Source organism: Pan paniscus, chromosome 18, assembly GCF_029289425.2.
Source record: "Pan paniscus chromosome 18, NHGRI_mPanPan1-v2.0_pri, whole genome shotgun sequence".
Classification (NCBI taxonomy): Eukaryota; Metazoa; Chordata; class Mammalia; order Primates; family Hominidae; genus Pan; species Pan paniscus.
The window spans coordinates 26,204,059-26,225,826 of NC_073267.2; the positions used below are offsets into that span (position 1 = coordinate 26,204,059).

The 21,768-nt window shown below is 42.4% G+C and overlaps 1 protein-coding gene across 27 annotated transcripts in view; it reads left to right on the forward strand.

The window, feature by feature from the left end:
* TNRC6A (trinucleotide repeat containing adaptor 6A) overlaps positions 1-21,768 on the forward strand; it is a 211,906-nt gene that overhangs the window by 183,257 nt on the left and 6,881 nt on the right. For 17 of the 27 annotated variants that reach the window (XM_055100441.2, XM_063598579.1, XM_063598578.1 and 14 more), the window contains 11 exons: positions 290-341; positions 6,568-6,710; positions 7,096-7,242; positions 7,405-7,542; positions 7,996-8,124; positions 8,597-8,674; positions 8,965-9,175; positions 11,741-11,872; positions 17,492-17,650; positions 19,169-19,309; positions 21,025-21,132. In XM_055100441.2, the coding sequence (XP_054956416.2) occupies positions 290-341; positions 6,568-6,710; positions 7,096-7,242; positions 7,405-7,542; positions 7,996-8,124; positions 8,597-8,674; positions 8,965-9,175; positions 11,741-11,872; positions 17,492-17,650; positions 19,169-19,309; positions 21,025-21,132 (1,438 nt within the window). The remainder of the gene's footprint in view (positions 1-289; positions 342-6,567; positions 6,711-7,095; positions 7,243-7,404; positions 7,543-7,995; positions 8,125-8,596; positions 8,675-8,964; positions 9,176-11,740; positions 11,873-17,491; positions 17,651-19,168; positions 19,310-21,024; positions 21,133-21,768) is intronic. The other 10 variants (XM_024925876.5, XM_055100433.2, XM_055100439.2 and 7 more) reach the window with 3 other exon arrangements.

A 21,768-nucleotide genomic window follows, 5' to 3' on the forward strand; every position in this document is an offset into this window, starting at 1 on the left:
CTTGATTTCACTCTTTTTAAGAATTATTTTTCATCTTCGAGTCCTTAGGAATGTACTTGATGTTAGAGTAAAATCGGCCTCCAAACCTTCATTTTTATGGTTTTAGCTAAAAACTTCAATCACATGTCTTATTTTAAAACATTTTAAAAATTACATTAGGCAGTGAAAAATGAAGCTTTATGATCCACTTGAATTTCACAGATAATGAAACACAGTAAAATTCTTCATTTTTTATTTGTTTTCATTGATAAATTAAGGTCTGCTAACATGCTGCATTTTCTTTCTTCAGAGAGACTCACCAGAGGAAAATGTACAAAGCAATAAGATGGACCTTTCTGGAGGTAAGAGAAAATTAAATCTGTTTATATTCCTCATTGAGGGACACGCACATCCATGACATGATTCTACTGAAAGAGCCCTGACGTAGATCAGGACAGGGGAGGCTGTGCTCTCCAATAGATGTACACATGCTGTGGTTAAATGAGCGCATGTGCCTTGAAAGTGCAGGACCACTGTGCAGATCAGTGGTGATATTAGTCTGATTACTTTACACATAATCCTGCCAAGAGGGAGTTACTCAGATTGGAGGGTATAGTCTTCTTGATTAGGGAACAGCACGTAGAAGGGCCTAGATGTATGACAGACTCTTAAAACTATACTGGAGGAATGGCAAGTCATTCCATAGAATGAGTCAAGAAAAACAGTTTTGGTGGGGGCAGCCGTGGTGGTGGTAGTGAAAGATCACCTGGATAAAGATGCTAGAAAACAAGGTCGGTGCTGAGTCATGAAGAGCTTGGGAATTTGAACTTTATTCTTAAAATATGGGATTAAAGTGAAGCAACGGAATGACATGGTTTGGATTTAGGTTTTAGAAAAATCATCTTGATTATAGATTGAAAATAGGATAGAAAACATTGGCAGCAGGAGATAGAGAAAAGACACTAAAGATAGCAAAACCAGTAGATAGTTGTTGCAGTAGCCAGTAATTATTTCAAAGCTCCAAACCAAGACAGTAGATGGAAATAATCTAATTCCATGGAGACATAGGACTTGGAATCAACAAAAATTGATAACCAGTTTGAACCAATTTGTTAGGCAGGATGAGGGAGAGAGTGTGATGGAAACTTACCTGGACAGTTTAGTAGATGGTATTGTGTTAATCCGAGTCCAGTCAGGAGAAACTATGCAGTAATTTGCTAACAGGAAAAATGTAGTATACAAGACTTTAACAAGGAATTGGAGTAGCAGTAGCAGATACAAGGGGAAGTAACTCAGTGAGGACTGACATAGCATGCCCAAGAAAGAACCCCCTTCCTCTCACTATGGTGCCATGCCAGTAGGAGTGCAGGAAATCCACCCTCTAAGATACCAGTGAAGGCAGGGCACAGGAGAGGTGTCTCATGGGAGGCACTCGCTACGGAGCTACCAGAGGGCATGCTGGTAGATGCTGCCAACCACTGGCGAGGTGAGCATTGTAGGTGCCTTGTTGCTGGCAAAGCTGCTGTGCTGCAGGAGACAGCAGACCAGAACTAAGAAACCAAACCTCTCCTCTTGCACCTTCTATTTACAAAATGTCAGTGCTAGCTGGCGAAGGAAAAAAACCTATAAAGGGCCTAAGTCCATTTTTTTTCACAGAGCAATCCAAAAGGGTAAAATTGGAGCTAGAGGAAATAAGTCAGTAATCTGCACAGATCATCCCAACCCTTTGACTACTCACCTTCCATATGTACTCTTCTGCACGCATTTGTCCAGTACAATGGCAACGCAACTCTGTATTTCTGCTTAACAAGATACAGCTTTCTTTCTTGCAAGTGAAGAAGTGTTCATCCTCTCTCTAAACTGAGGAGATGAACAGCCCCAAGGGTCATTGTATTCATCACTGGCTGTATAATCACCCCAGAAATTCAGTCACAGTTTGTTACCTAAAGACTGAATTATAAAACCTAACATGTAATAACTTGTGAATAAGGTAAAAACAGGAAAAAAAATGCTTGGCCTATACAAATTAACACATCCATATGAGAAACAATAGAAAATATGCAAATCTACTACCATTGTTATTTCTGTAATTGCTCGTAAGCCATCATTGGTATCTGTGCCTTCCTCCCTTCACTGCCTATTCTGTACTTAACTCACTTTCAGGTTGAACCTCAGCTGCTCTTGGTTCTTTAGCTGGTGGAGTTAAGTAACCCAAACCTTCATTCACAAAGGATCTGAGCCCCCAGTTGTCCTTGCCTTTTATGGTTGCCATTGGTTTTCATTGGCCTTCACTACTGGGTATGGAAATACTAAGAAGCATCCCACAGAATCCCCTGGGTTCCAGACAGTCTTCACTGCCTTCATTTCGTAATCACATCAGTTACCCCAGCCAGTAGACTAGTTTTGTTTGTTTGTTTGTTTGTTTGCCTGCTAGTTCATATCTCAAGGAGTGCAAAATGTCCCTGTAGCAGTCTTCATCTTCCAGGGCAGTGGAGCCATTGTTGCGGTTTTTGTTGGAAGCGTTTTCTCTCTCAAGGACTAAGTTCTCTAAATCAGCAGTTGTCAGAACAGAAAGTGAGTGTTCTGTAAGTGGCTCATTAGGTATAATTGTGAGAGAAGCCGCTCACACTTTCACCTTTTGATTCTCACAACTTACAAATTCTAGTAATTGGAGAGACACATACCGCATCCTCCTACGACAGATGCCCACCTTTTTAGGATGTTGTCTCCCAACTTGCTTTGTAACTGATTCTTTAGTAAGCCTATTAATTTGGTTAGCTACTTTCAGGCAATGGCATATATGGTAAGACCAGTTAATTCCATGGGCATGAACACAGTCCTGTATTTCCTCTGCTGTGACATGAGCTCCTCAGTAAGACATGATGGCTGTGAAGAGTGCCGATAGTGGAGAAGGCATCCTGTGAGGCTGTGGATAACAGAAGCTTTACAGGCAACAAAAATCTGTGTCCAGAATGTGAACCTTTTCCTGTTAGGACAAGTTTCTGCCTCCTTCATGGCTCACTGAATGGCACGGAAGTTGCTATGATGTCGTGCTGGTGGAACCTGTGGGAAATCTGCCCTCTAGGGTCCTGGGAAAAGGCATTCATGGAGAGGTATCTCACCGGAGACACTGCAGCACAACTGTGATGTAAGAGGGAGGGGAATGCTGGGAGAAGCTCCCACAGAGTGCTGCTGACCCACCAGGCAATGGAGAAGCTGCAAGGGCTGCCCGTGCCTACCAAGTCCACATGCTGGCCCAGGAAGCAACACCCTTCCTCTTGCCCTGTCTCTCGAGCTCCCTCTTCTGACAAAGCCTCAGTACCAGCTGGCTGAGGAAAAAATGTAAAGAGTCCAGATATATTTTCATAGAGCAGTCAAAAAGGGTGAATTTGGAGCTGAGAGACAATAAATAAATGGTCATTATTTGAGTTAAGAAATACAGGAATAGCAGGCTTGATAGATACTGCATTTGAAGGTGCTCTGAAAACCATCTGGTCCAGTAAACAGTCGAAAATCTGGATGTGAAGCTCAGAATAGATGGGGCTGGAGATATGAAGTGTAATTAATTAGATGTGGATGATAGTGTAAGCTATAGGAATAGTTTGACTAGAGAGAGTTGGAGGATAATGGACCGAAGACAGTCCTGGGGAATAATGGCATTTAGGGGAGTGATCCTAAGCAGAAGTGGCACAAGTTAGAGTAGAATAATTTTTCAGACGCCAGGTGAGTACAGAGTTTTGAAAAGAAAAAACTGATTGTCAGGGAATGGATTTGACAGTGGGGCTCGGGGGTAGTCATTGGTAACTAATGGACCTTACTGGAGGACTGGTGGACTGAGGGGAGATTGCCACATTTGAGTTTCTTTTTAAAGGGATGCAGAAGTGTTGGAGAATGGTTTGTGGAAAAAATGTAACATGCTACTCTCTTTCTTTTTTTTTTTTTTTTTTTTTTTTGAGTTGGAGTCTCACTGAGGCTGGAGTGCAGTGGCGCAATCTCGGCTCACTGCAACCTCTGCCTCCCGGGTTCAAGCGATTCTCCTGCCTCCACGCCCAGCTAATTTTTTGTACTTTTAGTAGAGACAGGGTTTCACCATGTTGGCCAAACTGGTCGCAAACTCCTGCCTGCCTCGGCCTCCCAAAGCGCTGAGATTACAAGTGTTAGCCACCGTGCTCAGCCGCTACTACTCTTTCAAAAGGTATTTGCATAGGCAAAAATAATGTGAATTATCAAGAAGGAACAGCTTGGAGAGAGACTTAGGAGAACTGGTTGGAATTGGTTACAGGATTAGATGAAGAGAGTGGGGGAAAGAGTTCACAATGGCTAGCTTAGTTGTTATCAGTGAATTATGACATCTTAACAGGGAGAGAGAACAGAGGAGGGAGCTGTGGTAAGGATTATTGACATTCAAGAGAGGGCTCTTAAACAAGTGTGAAAGGTGGATTTTTTAAATACCAGATTCATGACTGGAACAGTACTTCTTAGCTACTTTAAGAATTGTTTTCCTTTTCCACTTACCTGGAATGAGAGTAGTAAAGGTAAGTATTATGGTGGTGGCAGACATCTCAAAGAACAGCAGTTGCAAAGAAATGATGGATGAGATTTGAGGATTGAGAAAACGTCGAGAATGAGGAATAGGGAGATGAAAACCTGTGTTAACAGTGACAATGAGGCCGGGCACAGTGGCTCATGACTGTGATCCCAGCACTTCAGGAGGCCGAGGTGGACAGATGACTTGAGGTCAGGAGTTGGAGACCGCTTGGGCAACATGGTGAAGCCTTGTCTCTACAAAAAAATGCAAAAATTAGCTGGGGGTGGTGGTACATGCCTCTGGGCCCAGCTACTCAGGAAGCTGAGGTGAGAGGATTGCTTGGGCCGGGGAGGCACAGGCTGCAGTGAGCCAAGATTGCGCCACTACACTCCAGCCTGGGCAGCAGAGCCAGACACTGTCTCAAAAAAAAAAAAAAAAAGTGACAATGGGACATCGAAGTGGATGTGCTTTAGCAGGCAGGTAAAAATGTGGGACTGAGCTCAGTTGTGAAGTCTAAGCTACATGTTTATATTTGGGCATCACTTGAATGGGAGTGACTGCTGATACCCTGATAGTGAATGAAGTCTAAGGAAAGCAAGTTTACAGAGAGAGTCAAAAGACTGAGACCCTGAGTCTACTTTGTCAGCCGCAGAGTATCCCAACATTGAAGAAGCACCCGAGGTGAGCTCAGCATGGATAGAGGAAGAGAAACCAGAATGGACAGATGGTGAGGATGGGTGGTAGAGAGCATTGTCCACTTTTAAAAGATTTGTTGAAATAGAGCAGTAGCTTTTGGGCTGGAGCTGGCTATATCCAGCAAAGATTTTGCAGGAAAAAAGTTTCCAGGAGAGAAGATCATTTTTTATTGCAGAGCAGTCAGAATGAGGAGAGGAGCAGACAGAGCAAAGCCTAAGAGAGGGGAAGATGTTACCCTGTCTGGTGTCCAGTTTCCTCATCTGCTAAAAGGGCGATAACAGTAGAGTTACAAACATTAAATTAGTACACATAAAGCATTCATAGGCCAGGTGCAGTGGCTCACGTCTGTGAATCCAGCACTTTGGGAGGCCAAGGCAGGCAGATCACCTGAGGTCAGGAGTTTGAGACCAGCCTGGCCAACATGGGGAAACCCTGTCTCTACTGAAAATAAAAAAATTAGCTGGGTGTGGTGGTGGGTGCCTGTAATCCCAGCTGCTCAGGAGGCTGAGGCAGGAGGATTGCTTGAACCCGGGAGGCAGAGGTTCCAGTGAGCCAAGATCACGCCACTGCACTCTAGCCTGGGCTACAGAGTGAGACCCCTTCTCAAAAAAAGAAAAGAAAAGAAAAAGCACTTATAATGGCGACTGACATAAACCAAGCATTTATTAAATGGTGGTTTATCACAGTGGGTGTTGATTGTTTTTATTACTTGTTAATGGAAACTTACCTGTATTATAAAACTCAGCAGATTAGAGATGGCTAAAGGTGCCTTAAGTTATGTAGCCTAAGAGTCCTTTTAAAACGAGGCCGGGCCTGGTGGCTCATACCTGTAATCCTAGCACTTTGGGAGGCCGAAGCGGCCGGATCACTTGAGGTCAGGAGTTCAAGACCAGCCTGGCCAACATGGAGAAACCTACATCTCTACTAATAATACAAAAAATAGCCAGGTGTAGTGGTACACTCCTGTAATCCCAGCTACTCGAGAGGCTGAGGCATGAGAATTGCTTGAATCTAGGAGGTGGAGGTTGCAGTGAGCCGAGATCCCACCACTGCACTCCAGCCTGGGCCACAAAGCGAGACTGTCTAAAAGAAAAAAGAAAAAAAAAGTGAGGTTATCAGCCAGCCACCTTCTGTTTACTAGTCTATTTCAAGTTAATTATTTCAGTAAAATAACAGTATCTCCTAATTGCGACTTCACTTGTGAGGAATGCAAAATTTATGAAATGCAGGTGTATTTTTCACATACCCTTGTCTTGGCTGAAGTCATTTCAGTTTGGAAAGTGAGTGTTTTGCTTTTGTTGTAAATTTATCTGAAACCAATTGGGTTGTCTTCCTGTTTGATAACAGTCTCCTGCCTTTATTAGGAATGTTACAAGACAAACGAATGGAGATAGATAAACATAGCCTAAATATTGGTGATTACAATCGAACGGTCGGGAAAGGCCCTGGTTCTCGGCCTCAGATTTCCAAAGAGTCTTCCATGGAGCGCAATCCTTATTTTGATAAGGTAAGGTTTTTTACTTTTACCTCTGACTTGATAAACCAGTACACTTCATAGCGTAATTTTCACACTAATATTTTAAAACCTTTTATATAATATAAAGTGTTACAATCCACTACCAAATCTTATTACTGGATTTTGAAGTTCACTGTCTTTTTATGTCTCAATTTAGCATAGAGGTTGCATTTATATTTTTCTTCTTAATCCCATGAAATATGTTTGGCTCTTTTTGTGTGCTCTAGAATTAACACTAATCTGATCTCTTCTGTTTTCTACCTGTTTCCTGTTGATGCTGGAATGTCATGTGACTTCTCTTCTGTTCCTGCAATGATTTCTCCCTTCCACTTGTTTGCTTGGCTGGTGTTGCACATCTTTCTGTCTGTCCAATCAGGATGGCATTGTAGCAGATGAATCCCAAAACATGCAGTTTATGTCCAGTCAAAGCATGAAGCTTCCCCCTTCAAATAGTGCACTACCTAACCAGGCCCTTGGCTCCATAGCAGGGCTGGGTATGCAAAACTTGAATTCTGTTAGACAGGTAAGTCCAGATGTGTATTTTAGGCTCTCAGTTGAATGATTTGTATTAGTAGTAAGATCTCTCTTACATGTAGTTACTGTGTTTAAATCATAGTACAGTGTGGTAATGAGATGTTTGTCCCTAAAGAATCCCACTGTTACTTGTTGCTGTTTGTTTTTATAGAATGGCAATCCCAGTATGTTTGGTGTTGGAAACACAGCAGCACAACCCCGGGGCATGCAGCAGCCTCCAGCACAACCTCTTAGTTCATCTCAGCCTAATCTCCGTGCTCAAGTGCCTCCTCCATTACTCTCCCCTCAGGTAAATAAGCTTTCCTTACATTCTCCTGTTTACCTGCAAAAAGGATCTTGCATGATTTTGTATTTGAATAAAATGGCTAACTAAGCATTATCATATTTATTGGCATCTTTGAGATTCAGCTAGTTTTGAATTAACTATTACAAAAGGTTGTAGGAAGGAAAAGTCAAGGATAATTTAAATCCAAAATTTACCATTTTCTTCTTTAAAACATTCTTGAGAGTAGGACAAAAGCAAAGTAAAATTGGCTAGTTTAAGATGCACCTCTGTCATCTTTTACTTAACCCACGAAAAAGTGTAAGTGAGTGGTCAGTTAGTAAGACAGAGACAAAGACTATAACCCCCAGTGAATAGTCCACAAATTTAACTGCTCTATTGACAACTGAAAACACACAGTACGTGTAGTTAGTGTGAGTTATTTTATCAAGATCATTAACTTACCATTGTGATCCTAAGGTTCCAGTTTCATTGCTGAAGTATGCACCAAACAACGGTGGCCTGAATCCACTCTTTGGCCCTCAACAGGTAGCCATGCTGAACCAGCTATCCCAGCTAAACCAGCTTTCTCAGATCTCCCAGTTACAGGTAAGCAGAGTCGTAGTCTTTCTTAGTACACATTTATGGAGCATCTACTGTATGCCAAACACTAGGCTCTGTGCGGGACATAGTGCACTAAACAAAACAGGCGTAGTCATAGTCCTCATGGAGCTTACAGTCTATCGGGGGAGACAGATCGTGAACATTTGTGAAGAATGTCTTGAAGAAGTGCAGAATGCTGTGAGAGGAGACCTCAGCCAAGTCTAGGGTGCTAGTGTTAGTAGGATGATTAGGAAAAGTTTCTCTGTTGAAGTGAAAGTTTAGATTGAACTAAAGACTGAATTTCAGCAGTGACTAGAAACCAGAGAGTCCAAGGAAGAGATGATACTAGATAATGCTAGACATGTTGGCATTGGCTAGATCACGTCGTGCCTCTGTAGGTCCATCTGCTGTCGTCATTTGGAAGCACACACTTTGTAATGGTGTGATAGTAACAACCTTTTCGCCGTCTTTCCTCTAGCGATTGTTAGCGCAGCAGCAAAGGGCGCAGAGTCAGAGAAGCGTGCCTTCTGGGAACCGGCCGCAGCAAGACCAGCAGGTAGAGCCCGCCCTGCAACTCGCAATGCTGTCTTTGTGTTAATAAACTCTGCTTATCTCCATTGTAGCAAGAGATTCAGAAATGTCTTTCTTAAAACAATCTTACTAAGATGTAATGCAGTATGTTTTTCATTAAGTCTGCTGGTTGCCCATGAGTTATGTGAACATTATACAGTGATTATTCACCTTTCTGCTGAGACGAAAGTGAATTCAAAAATGGAGAGGAATATGTAGTTTTCTGTAAAGATGTTTTCCCCCAGTAATTTTTTCCAATTATTTCATTGTTTTAAGGGTCGACCTCTTAGCATGCAGCAGCAAATGATGCAACAATCTCGTCAACTTGATCCAAACCTGTTGGTGAAGCAGCAGACTCCACCATCTCAGCAGCAGCCACTCCATCAGCCAGCCATGAAGTCTTTCCTTGACAATGTCATGCCCCACACTACACCTGAGCTGCAAAAAGGGCCATCACCAATAAATGCTTTCAGCAACTTCCCTATAGGTGGGTTTCTCCTTGGCCCAAGTATTGGACTGATGCTTAGGTATCACAGGCATGCCTCCTTCACACGTAGCCTTACAGCTCTGTTCCTTCATGAAAGCTACATTGATCTCTTAGCTGTTCCCTCTCAGAGAGTTGCCATCCCCTCTCCTAGTTTTAACCTGCTCCACGTTCAGGGAAGGTCTCTCTCCTCAAGAAAATCACAATTTTTCTTTTCTTTTCTTTTCTTTTTTTTTTTTTTTTTTTTAGGACAGTGTCTTGCTCTGTCACCCAGGGTGGAGTGCAGTGGTGAGATCTTGGCTCACTGCAACCTCTGCCTCCCGGGTTCAAGCGATTCTCGCACCTCAGCTTCCCGAGTAGCTGGGATTACAGGTGTGCACCACCACGCCCAGCTAATCTTTGTATTTTTAGTAGATTTGGGGTTTCACCATGTTGGCTGGGCGGGTCTGGAACTCCTGACCTCAGGTGATCTGCCTGCCTTGGCCTCCCAAAGTGTTGGGATTACAGGCATGAGCCACCATGCCCAGCCTTCAAAATCACACTATTTCAAAAACTCCACACTCGTTTAAAGTGCATTAGAATAAAGGAAACATTTCACTTTTTAAAGGACTAGCTGTCTTAATCTTAAGTAGGATATTAAGGGTGGGAAGGCCGATGTTCTTATTAGAAACAGTACACCAGAGAATTTTTGAGCAGTGCTGTTTTGGTGAAACAGCTGGGGATGGTCACAGTCACATTTGCTAGCTCTCAGAACTTGAAGTTTTAACTACTGTCTAAGTACGTATAAATGATTACTGATATAAATTTAAAAATGGAGGTAAGAAAGGAGATTGCCTTTCTTATACATGCAACTCCCCACCCCCACCCACTCTTTTTTCTCTGTTATCTCCAGGCTTTTATTCACTGGGCAGAGATTTTGAGCTTATATGTTGTTTCTTTCCTAGGTCTCTTTTTTCTTGTGCCCTTGATTATATTTTAACCATTGGTTGTTCATGCCCTGTTTATTTTGATTTTTTTCTCTCTCTTTTCCTATACAGTGGTTTCTTGTAAACCAGCTTTGCTGGTTGTTAGCCAGAGTGTTTGAAGACTATCAGTTAACTAGTTGTTCTGGGCTGTGGGCAGAGGCTGGGGCATGCTGTTGCCCCTGCTGCTGCCTCACTCTGTGACTGAACTGGTTTGGCTCAGTCTGGTATTACCACAGACTCTCACCTGGGACATAAATTGCACTTTGAGTCCTTAGGATTGTTAGTGATCTCTGTGCATTTCCAAAAACAGTTCCCTTGTCAGTTACTACTGTGGGTGAATACTGAAGAAGCCATTTAGTGGTGGCCAGGTGATGTCAGAGACAACAGTTAGTAGTAAAAGAATGATACCCAAGTACAGGGAGAAGTGTCTGTCTCATCAGTGAAGGGAGCTGGCTCTTCCTATTTGACTACACACTTGACATATAAATTGGCCACATAAGTTCTAAGCATAGGATTTCCTGCTCTGGCCAGCTTCTCAGTGAGGGATACTTCTTGATTAAGAAAGTCTGCTTAGCCCATGCAAATACCAATACAGTTATCTAAGTTCGGCAACAGGCTATGGCCTGTTGGCCAAATTTGGCCCACTGCCTGCTGTTGTAAGGTTTTGTTGGACACAGCCACATTTTCTCTAACCTGGGGTCTGTGGCTGCTTTCGTGCTCCACCAGCAGAGTTGCATGGAGACACCGGGACCATGTGGCCCACAGAGCCTGATATACCGGCTGAACCTCTGCAGAAAAAAATTGTCAACTCCTGATCCGATTGATGGGTCCAAGAGTAGCAAATTTAATTGCTCTCTGCAAAAATACGCATGGTATTAGAGAATTTGTATTATTAAAGTTTTCAGATTTGACAGACCTTAACATCACATGGACTCATCAGACCAGAGAATTTAAAACAATTTAATTTGGAACTTTAGAATAAGAACCTCTTGGGAATTGTGAAACAAAGATTCTGGCTCCCACTGGAAAGTCTTCATTTTTAAACAAGCGTTTTAGGTGATTCTAATATTAATAGTCCCTAGATTACTCTTTTAAGAAAAACTAGCTTAATAGTTTTCTGACCACTGTATCTAAGGTTGAAATTTCCATTCTTGTTCCAAGAGAATATCCAAGTCTGAGGGGCCTCATCAGCAAAGGTCAAGTAAATTGTGCCTTAAGATATATCTGTCCCCCGCCTAGGTGTAATTGCTAGTACAGGACATTTTTACTTTAGAATTTGCAAGCAAAAGATAGCAACTGAAAGTGACCACAGATCTTCATGCATAGGTACACTTGGGAAATAGCTAAACAGATACATTTTATTCCAAGTAAACTTATACATCTGGCTTCCTTAAAACTTTTCTCCCTCTTATTTTGCCAAGGAGTTTTAAAATCATCAAAATTTTATGGAGAAGTATTTTCTACGTATAACTAAATTATAGTATTAACAGTTATATGGTTTGAAAACATTAGTTACATGTTTTTCTAGGAAATAGAAGTTGTGCTACTAGAAAGAAAATGTGCTGTATTTTCTAAGGTTTTGTTTTGTTTTTTAATTTTTCAGGCTTGAACTCAAACTTGAATGTAAATATGGATATGAACAGTATTAAAGAGCCACAGTCAAGACTAAGGAAGTGGACGACAGTGGACAGCATTTCTGTGAACACATCTTTGGATCAAAACTCCAGCAAACATGGTACAAAAGATACATCTTAACCAAAAAAAAAAAAAAAAAACAAAACACACACCTGCAGAATACTAGATTTAGGCCTTTATTTTATTTTAAATGTGTTTTCAAAGCCAAATTATCTTAGAACTTTTCCTCATTTAAAAAAAGTTGTTATTAAGTCTTAGTTACAATAAGAGACTTTCAGATGAAAAGCAAAATTTACTTCTACTCTGTTTTGTAAAGGAGAGATCAGATGATACATGTTTAAAAATTATTTTCTCTTTGGCTTTTTAAATTTTTCTAAGTGATTTTATTCTTATATTATTACACTTATTAACATTTACTGGATTTAATTTGATATGTTCTTAGGACATTTAAAACTTCTACCAGGGTCCCATTCCGTCACCCAGGCTGGAATGCAGTGGCATGATCTCAGCTCACTGAAAACTCTGCTCCCGGGTTCAAGCGGTTCTCCTACCTCAGCCTCCCGAGTAGCTGGGATTATAGGCCTGAGCCACCATGCCCGGCTAATTTTTGTATTTTTAGTAGAGACAGGGTTTCATCATGCTGGCCAGGCTGGTCTCAAACTCCTGACCTCAGGTGATCCATCTGCCTTGGTCTCCCAAAGTGCTGCGATTACAGGTGTGAACTATTGCACCTGGCCCATAATTTTATTTCTATCAATTCCTTATATATGGACACATTTCTTTATATAGCTTATTGCTATGTGTAAGTCATATGGATTTAACAGTGTTGTCTTTTCAGCAATTAAATTTTTTTTAGAAATGCCATTTTCATCTTATTTAGTATTATCCATTCACCCAGCAAATGTTAATCAAGTATCTTCTGCTTTCCAAGGCTATGTTAGCACCTGGAATACATAGACACAATGTACATACATGCTTACAGTTGAATGTATGTATATATATACGTAAAATTACTTGCCCTGGAATTGTTCATTGTGAACGAAAGTATGTCAGCAGCTTTAGTACAATATGATAGGTAATATCAAAGTTAATATTTATAATAGTTTAATAATACCAAGTTCCTTAGGAGCATTGAGTCAGGAATAACTGCAGGTATGGCGGGTCTAGAAAGGTGAAAAAGACTTACCTTGAGAAGAGTAAGTTTACCAAACAAACAGGAAGAGCAACCAAGAAAGAATAGTGCATGCAGGGTTCAAAGAGGACTGCCTGGTGAATTCTGTATCTCGGCATATCTGGGGGTGAAGGTGCAAATGACAGAAAAGAGGTAGATGAAGATGGAATAGTAGGTGTGGTGCAAATCATGGAAAACTTGTGCCAAGAATGATTTTAAACATGAAAATGATGGGTGCCTAGAGGCAGTTAAGACTTAAAGTAGTCTAGGTAAGAGAGAGAAAGGTCAGTGGACATGAGAGGGAGTGCACTGCAAGAGAGTTTCAAAAATTAAAAGCAGAAAAGCTTGGTAACTCACTTAACTCATTCTTTCATTCAGCAGTGTAAGCCTGAAACACTTGCATAACTGATCAGCTAGTCAGTCTCCAGCCCTCTCCAGACAGACCCCTCAGAGGTCAGACAAATACAGGACGGACCCGAGTCTCAGGCAGAAAAGAATAGGTGTTCGCCGTAAATCATATCATTAGAGTGGCCTAGGTGTAAGGCATGCAGAGGCACTCTTAGCTGGCAGAGTAGTCCATGGGCTTGGAGAAGCACAGGAGCTGAACAGGCGACGGTCCTGGCACACTTTGGAATGTGCAATCCAGTCTGCCATGCTAACCCTTAGCTGCACACTGCACACCTACAGTAAGAAAAGTCTGATTTGTTAAGGGAAGTGGAGGCAAGGACATTTGACTAGGAAGTTCTGCATTACAGAAGGGTTAAACTGGATGTCTCAGATACTCTATGGGCCTAAGATTCTGTGACTTCCAGGCAGTTTATAAAATCCCTTCACCTCAACACCCAGACGGATTTGGTGACATGTATAGAAGGAGATTTTTTATTTTAGCCTTGGTTGGAGGCAGTTGGGCAAGGCTTCTAGGAGGCCTGTGATCTCTGAAGCTGAGATATGAAAGATAAACAGAAGTCAGGCAGGCAAAGGTGAAGGGAGGGGAAACGATGAGAGATGGAGCGGGGCTAGAATTTTAAGAGCTTTATAAACTTGAAGAATTTGAACATTGCCTTTTGTATGTTGGAGAGTACTAAGCCAGGAGATGACATGATCAGATTTGCACTTTCGAATGATGCCTCTGGGTGCAGTGTGGAGAATTGGAGTAGATCTAGTATAGTCATTATCCAGGAGCTGTGGAGGAAGTGGAATTGACAGGGCTTGGTGATTCTAGCTTAAGCAGCCTCAAATGTATGATTGCTAGTAAAATGATATTTTTGTGACATTCTTTTTTTTCTATTGAATTTTACTTTGAAAGTTTATTAACTAAACTTTAGGGTCAGATTTCTAGATTGTACACATTGGACTAATGATTTTCAGAAATTAAAATTGTCGTGTAATAGAAGGAACCACTAGACCATAAACCAAACAGACCTTTGATTCTAAGTTCGTTTGCCGTTCAGGGGAATGTCACTTTGGGATTTTTTTTTTTTTTTTTTTGAGACAGAGTCTCACTCGGTCACCCAGGCTGGAGTGCAGTGATGCAATCTCTGCTCACTGCAACCCTCGTCTCCGGGATTCAAGTGGTTCTCATGCCTCAGCCTCCTGAGTATAGCTGGGATTACAGGTGTGTGTCACCACACCCGGCTAATTTTTGTAATTTTAGTAGAGATGGGGTTTCACCATGTTGGCCAGGCTGGTCTCGTTCTCCTGAACTCAGGTGATCTGCCCGCCTCAGCCTGCCAAAGTGCTGAGATTATAGGCGTGAGCCACCAGGCCCAGCCCGGAATTTTTCTGACCTGAAGAGTGAGAACAGGGAGTTGAGACAATGGGGAAATGGCAAAATAAATATGAATCCTAGGTTTGAGACCTAGCTCTGCTACTAATTGACTCTGTTATTCCAGTCATGCACCACTTAATGGGAATGTTTCAGTAAACAATGGGCCATATATCCAGTAGTGGGTCCATTGAGCTTATAATACCATGTTTTATTGTACCTTTCCTGTTTAGCTATGTTTAGATACACCCTTCTGTTACAGTTGCCTACATTACTCAGTACAGTAACACACTGTAGGTTTGTAGCCTAGGAGCAGTAGGCTAGGCCATAGGGCTCTGCTGTGTAGTGGGCTCTACCATCTAGGTTTGTGTAAGGGCACTCTGATGTTCACACAAAAATGAAATTGCCTTGTTTCTCCAAATGTAGCCCTGTTAAGTGACATATGAGTGCAATTAGCTACTTGGCAAGTAACTTAACCTTTCTGAACTTGAGGTCCCTCATCTGCCAAATGGAATTAATAGTACCTCTTGGGCCTTTTTTTTTTTTTTTTGGGAGACCCCAGTTGCCGAGGCTGGAGTGCAGTGGCACAATCTCAGGTCACTGCAGCCTTGACCTCCCGGACTCAGATGACCCCCCCACCTCAGCCTCCCGAGCAGCTGGGATTACAGGCAAGCACTGCCACGCCTGGCTAGTTTTTTGTATTTTTATTAGAGATGGAGTTTTGCCATGTTGCCCAGGCTGGTCTCAAATTCCTGAGCTCAAGTGATCCACCTGCTTCGGCCTCCCAAAGTGCTGGGATTATAGGCGTGAGCCACCACGCCTTGCCTTGTTTTATTTTAGATTCAGGGGGTACAAGTTCATGTTTTTATACAGGTATATTGCATACTGCTAGAGATATATTGCATACTGGTGGAGATTGGGCTTCCAGTAAGCCCATTGCCCAAATAGTGAACATTTTACCCGATAAGTAGTTTTTCAACCCTTGCCACCCTCCCCACTTGTGGAGTCCCAAGAGCCTATTAATAATTTCCATCTTTGGGTATACATTGGTTAGCTCCTACTTAAAAGTGAGAACATACAATATTTGATTTTCTCTTTAGTTCACATAGGGTAATGGCTCCCAGCTCCATCCATGTTGCTGCAAAAGACATGATCACATTCTTTTTTATGGTGGCCCTCTTGGGATGTTTTGAGGATGAATGAGACGATGCATCTCAGGCACTTAGGTGCTGGAACAGGGTTAGACACATCAGTGGTCAGCAGATCATAGCCATCATTGCCATTACTGCCTTCATCACTATCTCATCAGATACCCTACCTCCAAGACAAATATTCTCCACTGTACATTTAGCTCTGTTTGCTTAAACTGAACCTGTCACGTAGGTTTTACATTTCATTTTGCTGATGTTCCCCTTGTGTTGATTAATGAAATAAAATTGCACCCTTGCTGCCTCGTTATATCATCTGTTTCTCTTAGATGAAATGAAGTTTTCATAAGTGGAAATTGTTCTTACTAGAAAAAAATTAAATTACATTTATCATCTCAGGTGTAAGAATTAATCACTTGAAATGTGGCAGTTATGCTTTCCTCATGTATCCTGTACAGCCATTACTTCATTTATGTCCCATTTCACTCCCAAGTGACTTTAATTCTGCTTATAGAACAGATGCATAGTTCACACAGATCAGAGTGACAAGATTGAGGATGCCAGAGCCAGAGGGGAAATGGAAGCAGTGGAGACACACTGAGTCAGGGATAGGTCAGTGCCCATCAGCGAGAGGTGTGAGGCCCTGTCAGGGACCAGCTCCATCATCCCTGAGTTACCCATGTGGATGCTGGCACACTGTGACTTGAAGCCAGAAGAAAGAGTGGGGCTGGAGTGGCATGCAGGGCCCGGCTGTGTGTTATAGATGTTCATAGTGGGAGCCGGCTGGAGTTGCGAGCGAGGTTCTATTTGCATCCACCTCAAATTCAACATGAATGGAGGAGACTTGGTTTTCCCTTCCAAATTTACTCCTTCCGGTGTCATTCTTTTCTTTTCTTTTCTTCTTTTTTTTTTTTTGGAGACGGAGTCTTGCCCTCTTTCCAGGCTAGAGTGCAGTGGCATGATCTCAGCTCACTGCAACCTCTGCCTCCCGGGTTCAAGCGATTCTCCTGCCTCAGCCTCCCAAGTAGCTGTAGCTGGGACTACAGGTGCGTGCCACCATGCCCAGCTAATTTTTGTATTTTTAGTAGAGACAGGGTTTCACCATGTTGGCCATGTTGGTCTCGATCTCTTGACCTCGTGATCTGCCTGCCTCAGCCTCCCAAAGTGCTGGGATTACAGGCATGAGCCACCATGCCTGGCCCCATCCTTTCTTTTTTAACAGTTTATTGAGATATAATTTACTTATAATTCAGTGTCTTTTAGTATATTCATGATGTTGTGTAGCCATCACCACAATCCATTTTTAAACATTTTTATTGCCTGAAAAGAACCTCTGAGCTATCATAGCCCTCCACCATACAAGTGTTTTAATGATTTGGAAATAAGTTTGTACTCATATTCTGGTCACTTAATGATGTTTATGCATCTCATAAACTTAAAATGAAATTCACAGTTGTCATTTTCAGACATTCTTCAAATGCGATGTTAGAATCTCAATATAAAAGAGTTACTCTAGAGAACACAGCCTAGAGCCCACAGATCTAATGGAAAGTTTTCATGCTACATTTGAAAAGCTATAAGAAATAAATCTGTGTGTATTTTGCTCACATTTCTCTATTATTCTTCCCTTGTTAGGTGCTATTTCAAGTGGTTTCAGGCTGGAAGAGTCTCCATTTGTTCCCTATGACTTTATGAACAGCAGTACTTCACCAGCCAGTCCTCCAGGTTCAATAGGAGATGGCTGGCCACGTGCCAAATCGCCTAACGGCTCTAGCAGTGTTAATTGGCCACCAGGTAAAATTTTTTCTAACACTTTCTTTCATGAGGCTGTGTTTCCATTAAGGTTTTGTTACATCTGGACTTACTACTGATGTAGCCCAGATCGGCGTGCTTAGACTGACGTGTGCGGATGAGAAGGAATGCAGAAGTGATTGAGGAAAAGTTAAGCATGAAGTCTTGGGCAAGTGAGTGTGTCAGCCTGTTACCTATGCCTTTATGCTCAAGCAGCAGAGGTAGAAGTGAGTCCCATTGACCAGCATGAAGAATTATATTAAAAACTTTAGGCTGGGGGCAGTGGCACATACCAGTAATCCCAGCACTTTGGGAGGCCGAGGCGGGCGGATCACGAGGTCAGGAGATCGAGACCATGCTGGCTAACACGGTGAAACCCCATCTCTACTAAAACTACAAAAAATTAGCCAGGCGTGGTGGCGGGCGCCTGTAGTCCCAGCTACAGGAGGCTGAGGCAGGAGAATGGCGTGAACCTGGGAGGCAGAGCTTGCAGTGAGCCGAAATTGCGCCACTGCACTCCAGCCTGGGCCACAGAGCAAGACAACAACAACAAAAACTTTAATTCGCTGTTTCTCGTAAGTTGTGTCAGGGAGTAACTTGCAGTATTTTCATTCATACATAGGAGTTACCAGAAGTGCTTCTATGGCCTGCTTTCTCCTACCTGAGTTGCAGTAGCTTTGTGATTTGTCTTAAAGCTTAAAGCACTTTTAAATGTTACTGTTTAAAAATAAACATGAATCTGGCGGGTACGGTGGCTCATGCCTGTAATCCTAGCACTTTGGGAGGCTGAGGTGGGCAGGTAACGAGGTCCCAGGAGATCGAGACCATCCTAGCTAACACGGTGAAACCCCAACTCTACTAAAAATGCAAAAAGAAATTAGCCGGGTATGGCGGTGTGTGCCCGTAGTCCCAGCTACTCGGGAGGCTGAGGCAGGAGAGTGGCGTGAACACAGGAGGCGGAGCTCGCAGTGAGCCAAGATCATGCCACTGCACTCCAGCCTGGGCAACAGAGCGAGACTCTGTCTCAAAAAAAAAAAAAAAAAAAAAAAAAAATACATGAATCACAGCCAGGCACAGTGGCTTATGCCTGTAATCCCAGCACTTTGGGAGGCTGAGGTGGGAGATCACTTGAGTCCAGGAGTTCAAAGCTGCAGTGAGCTGTGATTGCACCACTACACTCCAACCTGGGTGATAGAGAAAGACCCTATCTCAAACATACATACATATATATGATTTTTTAACACACACACAAGTACGTATGTGTATATATTACGTGTGTGTGGGGGTGTGTATATTCACATTCAGTGAGATGATTTCAGTTGTAAAAACTTGCAAGTAATTTATAAAGAATTGCTTCTATAATACTAATTGTATTAACTGAACCATCCTCTTAGAGTGTTAGTGTAAATTGGAAAGTATTTGAGAGTTGCATAGGATTCAGGAATAAAGGTTTTGGATATTTATTAATGGATTTTAAAATGATGATTAAGCTTTGAACTAATTTTAAATTTCCGTTTCCAGAATTTCGTCCTGGTGAGCCATGGAAAGGTTATCCAAACATTGACCCTGAAACTGACCCTTACGTCACTCCTGGCAGTGTCATAAACAATCTTTCAATTAATACTGTGCGGGAAGTTGACCACCTCAGGGACAGGAACAGTGGTACGTAGGGGGTGCAAATCAATTTCTGAGTGACACTTAACACAGTTTAAGAATGGCTCATGTAGTACCCAGCTACTCTGGGCGACTGAGCCCAGGGTACTCTGGGATCACTTGAGCCCAGGAGCTTGAGGCAAGCCTGGGCAACATAGTTGTGGGACCCTGTCTCTTTAAAAAAGAAAGAAAACGAAGAAGAAGAATGGCAGACAGAATTCTCTCTGTTCCCATAGGTGGCTCTTTAATTTGGCTACTTTTTAAATGCTGAGGATTTTATCATCCCTTAGTATGGCAAATATATATATTAATTTAATAAGTTAACATAAAGGACGAGCAAACGTTTGCTTTCCAGCAGTTGTATTAAAGGAATGAAAAAACAGCAAATGAAGGTTGTTACTAACTTTATACTGAGTTACAAGATTATGGTAATTTAAAAAATGGGTGTTTCTTGTAAAAGACGTTATATTATTGTATATGCTTATATACTCTGAATATTGAAGGACTTTCATCTGGAAGAGCGAATTAGGCTGTCTTTCAGAGAGTAAGAATAAGACCAATTTAACGATCCCTGCAGTCCAGATGTGCTTTTTAATTGGTTAGCAAATAAAATCCGATTACTTGCCACGGGGTTACTTTTCACCTCAAGGCATTTAGATGTGTTTCATCCATGATTTTGTACCAGAAGAGTGTTAATGAAATTAATTTTTTAAATATTAAAAACTATTTTCTGTCTTTTTAAAATACCATCTATACCTTTAAACAGTTTATAAAGCACATGTGAAGCAGCCACCATGTTGCGTTAGACATGTAATTTACAGAGGTAACAAGTGTCTGCACCAGCAGAGAAGAGTCCTTAGCATTGTGAAATGGCTGGGTTTCACAGACAGCTCTGCCTCCTGTGGGGACACTAAGCCAAGCATAAATTCTCACGGCGTGGGAGTTAGTGGAAGAATCCGATGGCTCTGAAAGTCAGTAGAGTTTGAATTTGTTGTTAAAGGAAATAGAACATTGAAGGCTTTGAGTGGAAGAATCTTTAAGATGGGGTAATCTGGCTGTGGTGAGCAGAGTGGATTGGGTTGGGAGACAAGCCAGGGAACTGGTGTAGTAATCCAGATGGTGGTCGGGTCTAGAGCTCAACTAGAGTAGTGGTCGATGGGGTTTTGAAAATGGAAAGCTACACCAGGTTTGGGAGCCTGAATATATCGCGTAATGGAGAAGACTGAAGGGCCGGCAAATGGGAAGCCACACCAGGTTTGGGAGCCTGAATATATTGCGTAATGGAGAAGGCTGAAGGGCCTGTTCACTAGTAGTGTCTGTGACCAGGTGCCTTAGAGAGCAGGATAGCCAGTAAGAAATCACTGGAGCTCAGGGGCGAGTTAGCACCAAGACTCGAACCTCCTTTTAGACCCAGTGCTGGGAAGCAGAGCCAAGTGCTGTCTTGGTGGCTGGACCCCATTGCTAGAGCGCATCCTCACAGCCAGTGAGGACAAAATCAGAGGGAAAATGCCTGTGCTGAGCCAAGGCAGAGACAATTGGCGAGCTCGCTCAGCATGCTCTTTTGAAGGCAAGAAGGAAGATGTCTCGGGCACCATCTTACCCTGAGTGGACCTGTTTCTTTTCTTGTGGCATACTGTTAGCTTTGATTTCTCTGGAAGCTTTTGCTTTTTCTGAACCTCCACGTCCCTTGCTCTGGTGGCTGATTGGACTCTTCCCCCACACAGGGTCATCCTCATCCTTGAACACCACGCTGCCTTCAACTAGTGCCTGGTCATCCATTCGTGCCTCCAACTACAACGTTCCCCTCAGCAGTACAGCACAAAGCACTTCAGGTGGGCCTCGCCTTCGCTCGGGAAGGGAGGGTTGGTCACAGCCAGAGCCGCGGCTGTTGTTTTAATGCCCTCTTCTTTCGTCCAGTCTTCTCAGGGAATTAGGAGATTCTGTTTGTGAGCCTGGGAAATTATTTTTAACATCCCTTACTCCTTTTTAAACTTACTGTACCCAGCAGTCATCTACTAAAATCATTTTTCACTGAACAGCTCTCATCTCATCTCAGAGCCACAGCAGCTCTGTAATTAAATGTAATTTAATCCAAACTAGTTCTCAGACTATCTGCAGCGGAGGATCTTTAAAAAAAAAAAAATGCCAATCCTCATAGACTGATACTTTTGTAAAATACGGTAAACATGAATTCTGAATTGCTAGGAAAATGATGGCACACTTGAGAGTTACAGGAATGTCAGGTTGCTGTCTGTCTACATATGCGCACTCTGAATTTCTGGACTCGTCCTGCAGCAGATTAGTATGAAACTGTGTTGTGGTGGGTGGTCTCCTGGCCATACCCTGAGTAGCACTGACCTAATGCACACACACTTTGTAAGTGAAGTAAGAAAAAGAGTTGATAGTGATGGAAGACAGGAATTGTTCCACTCCTTGCTGTCCCCTCATGCTTTTAGCATGATAGTTGA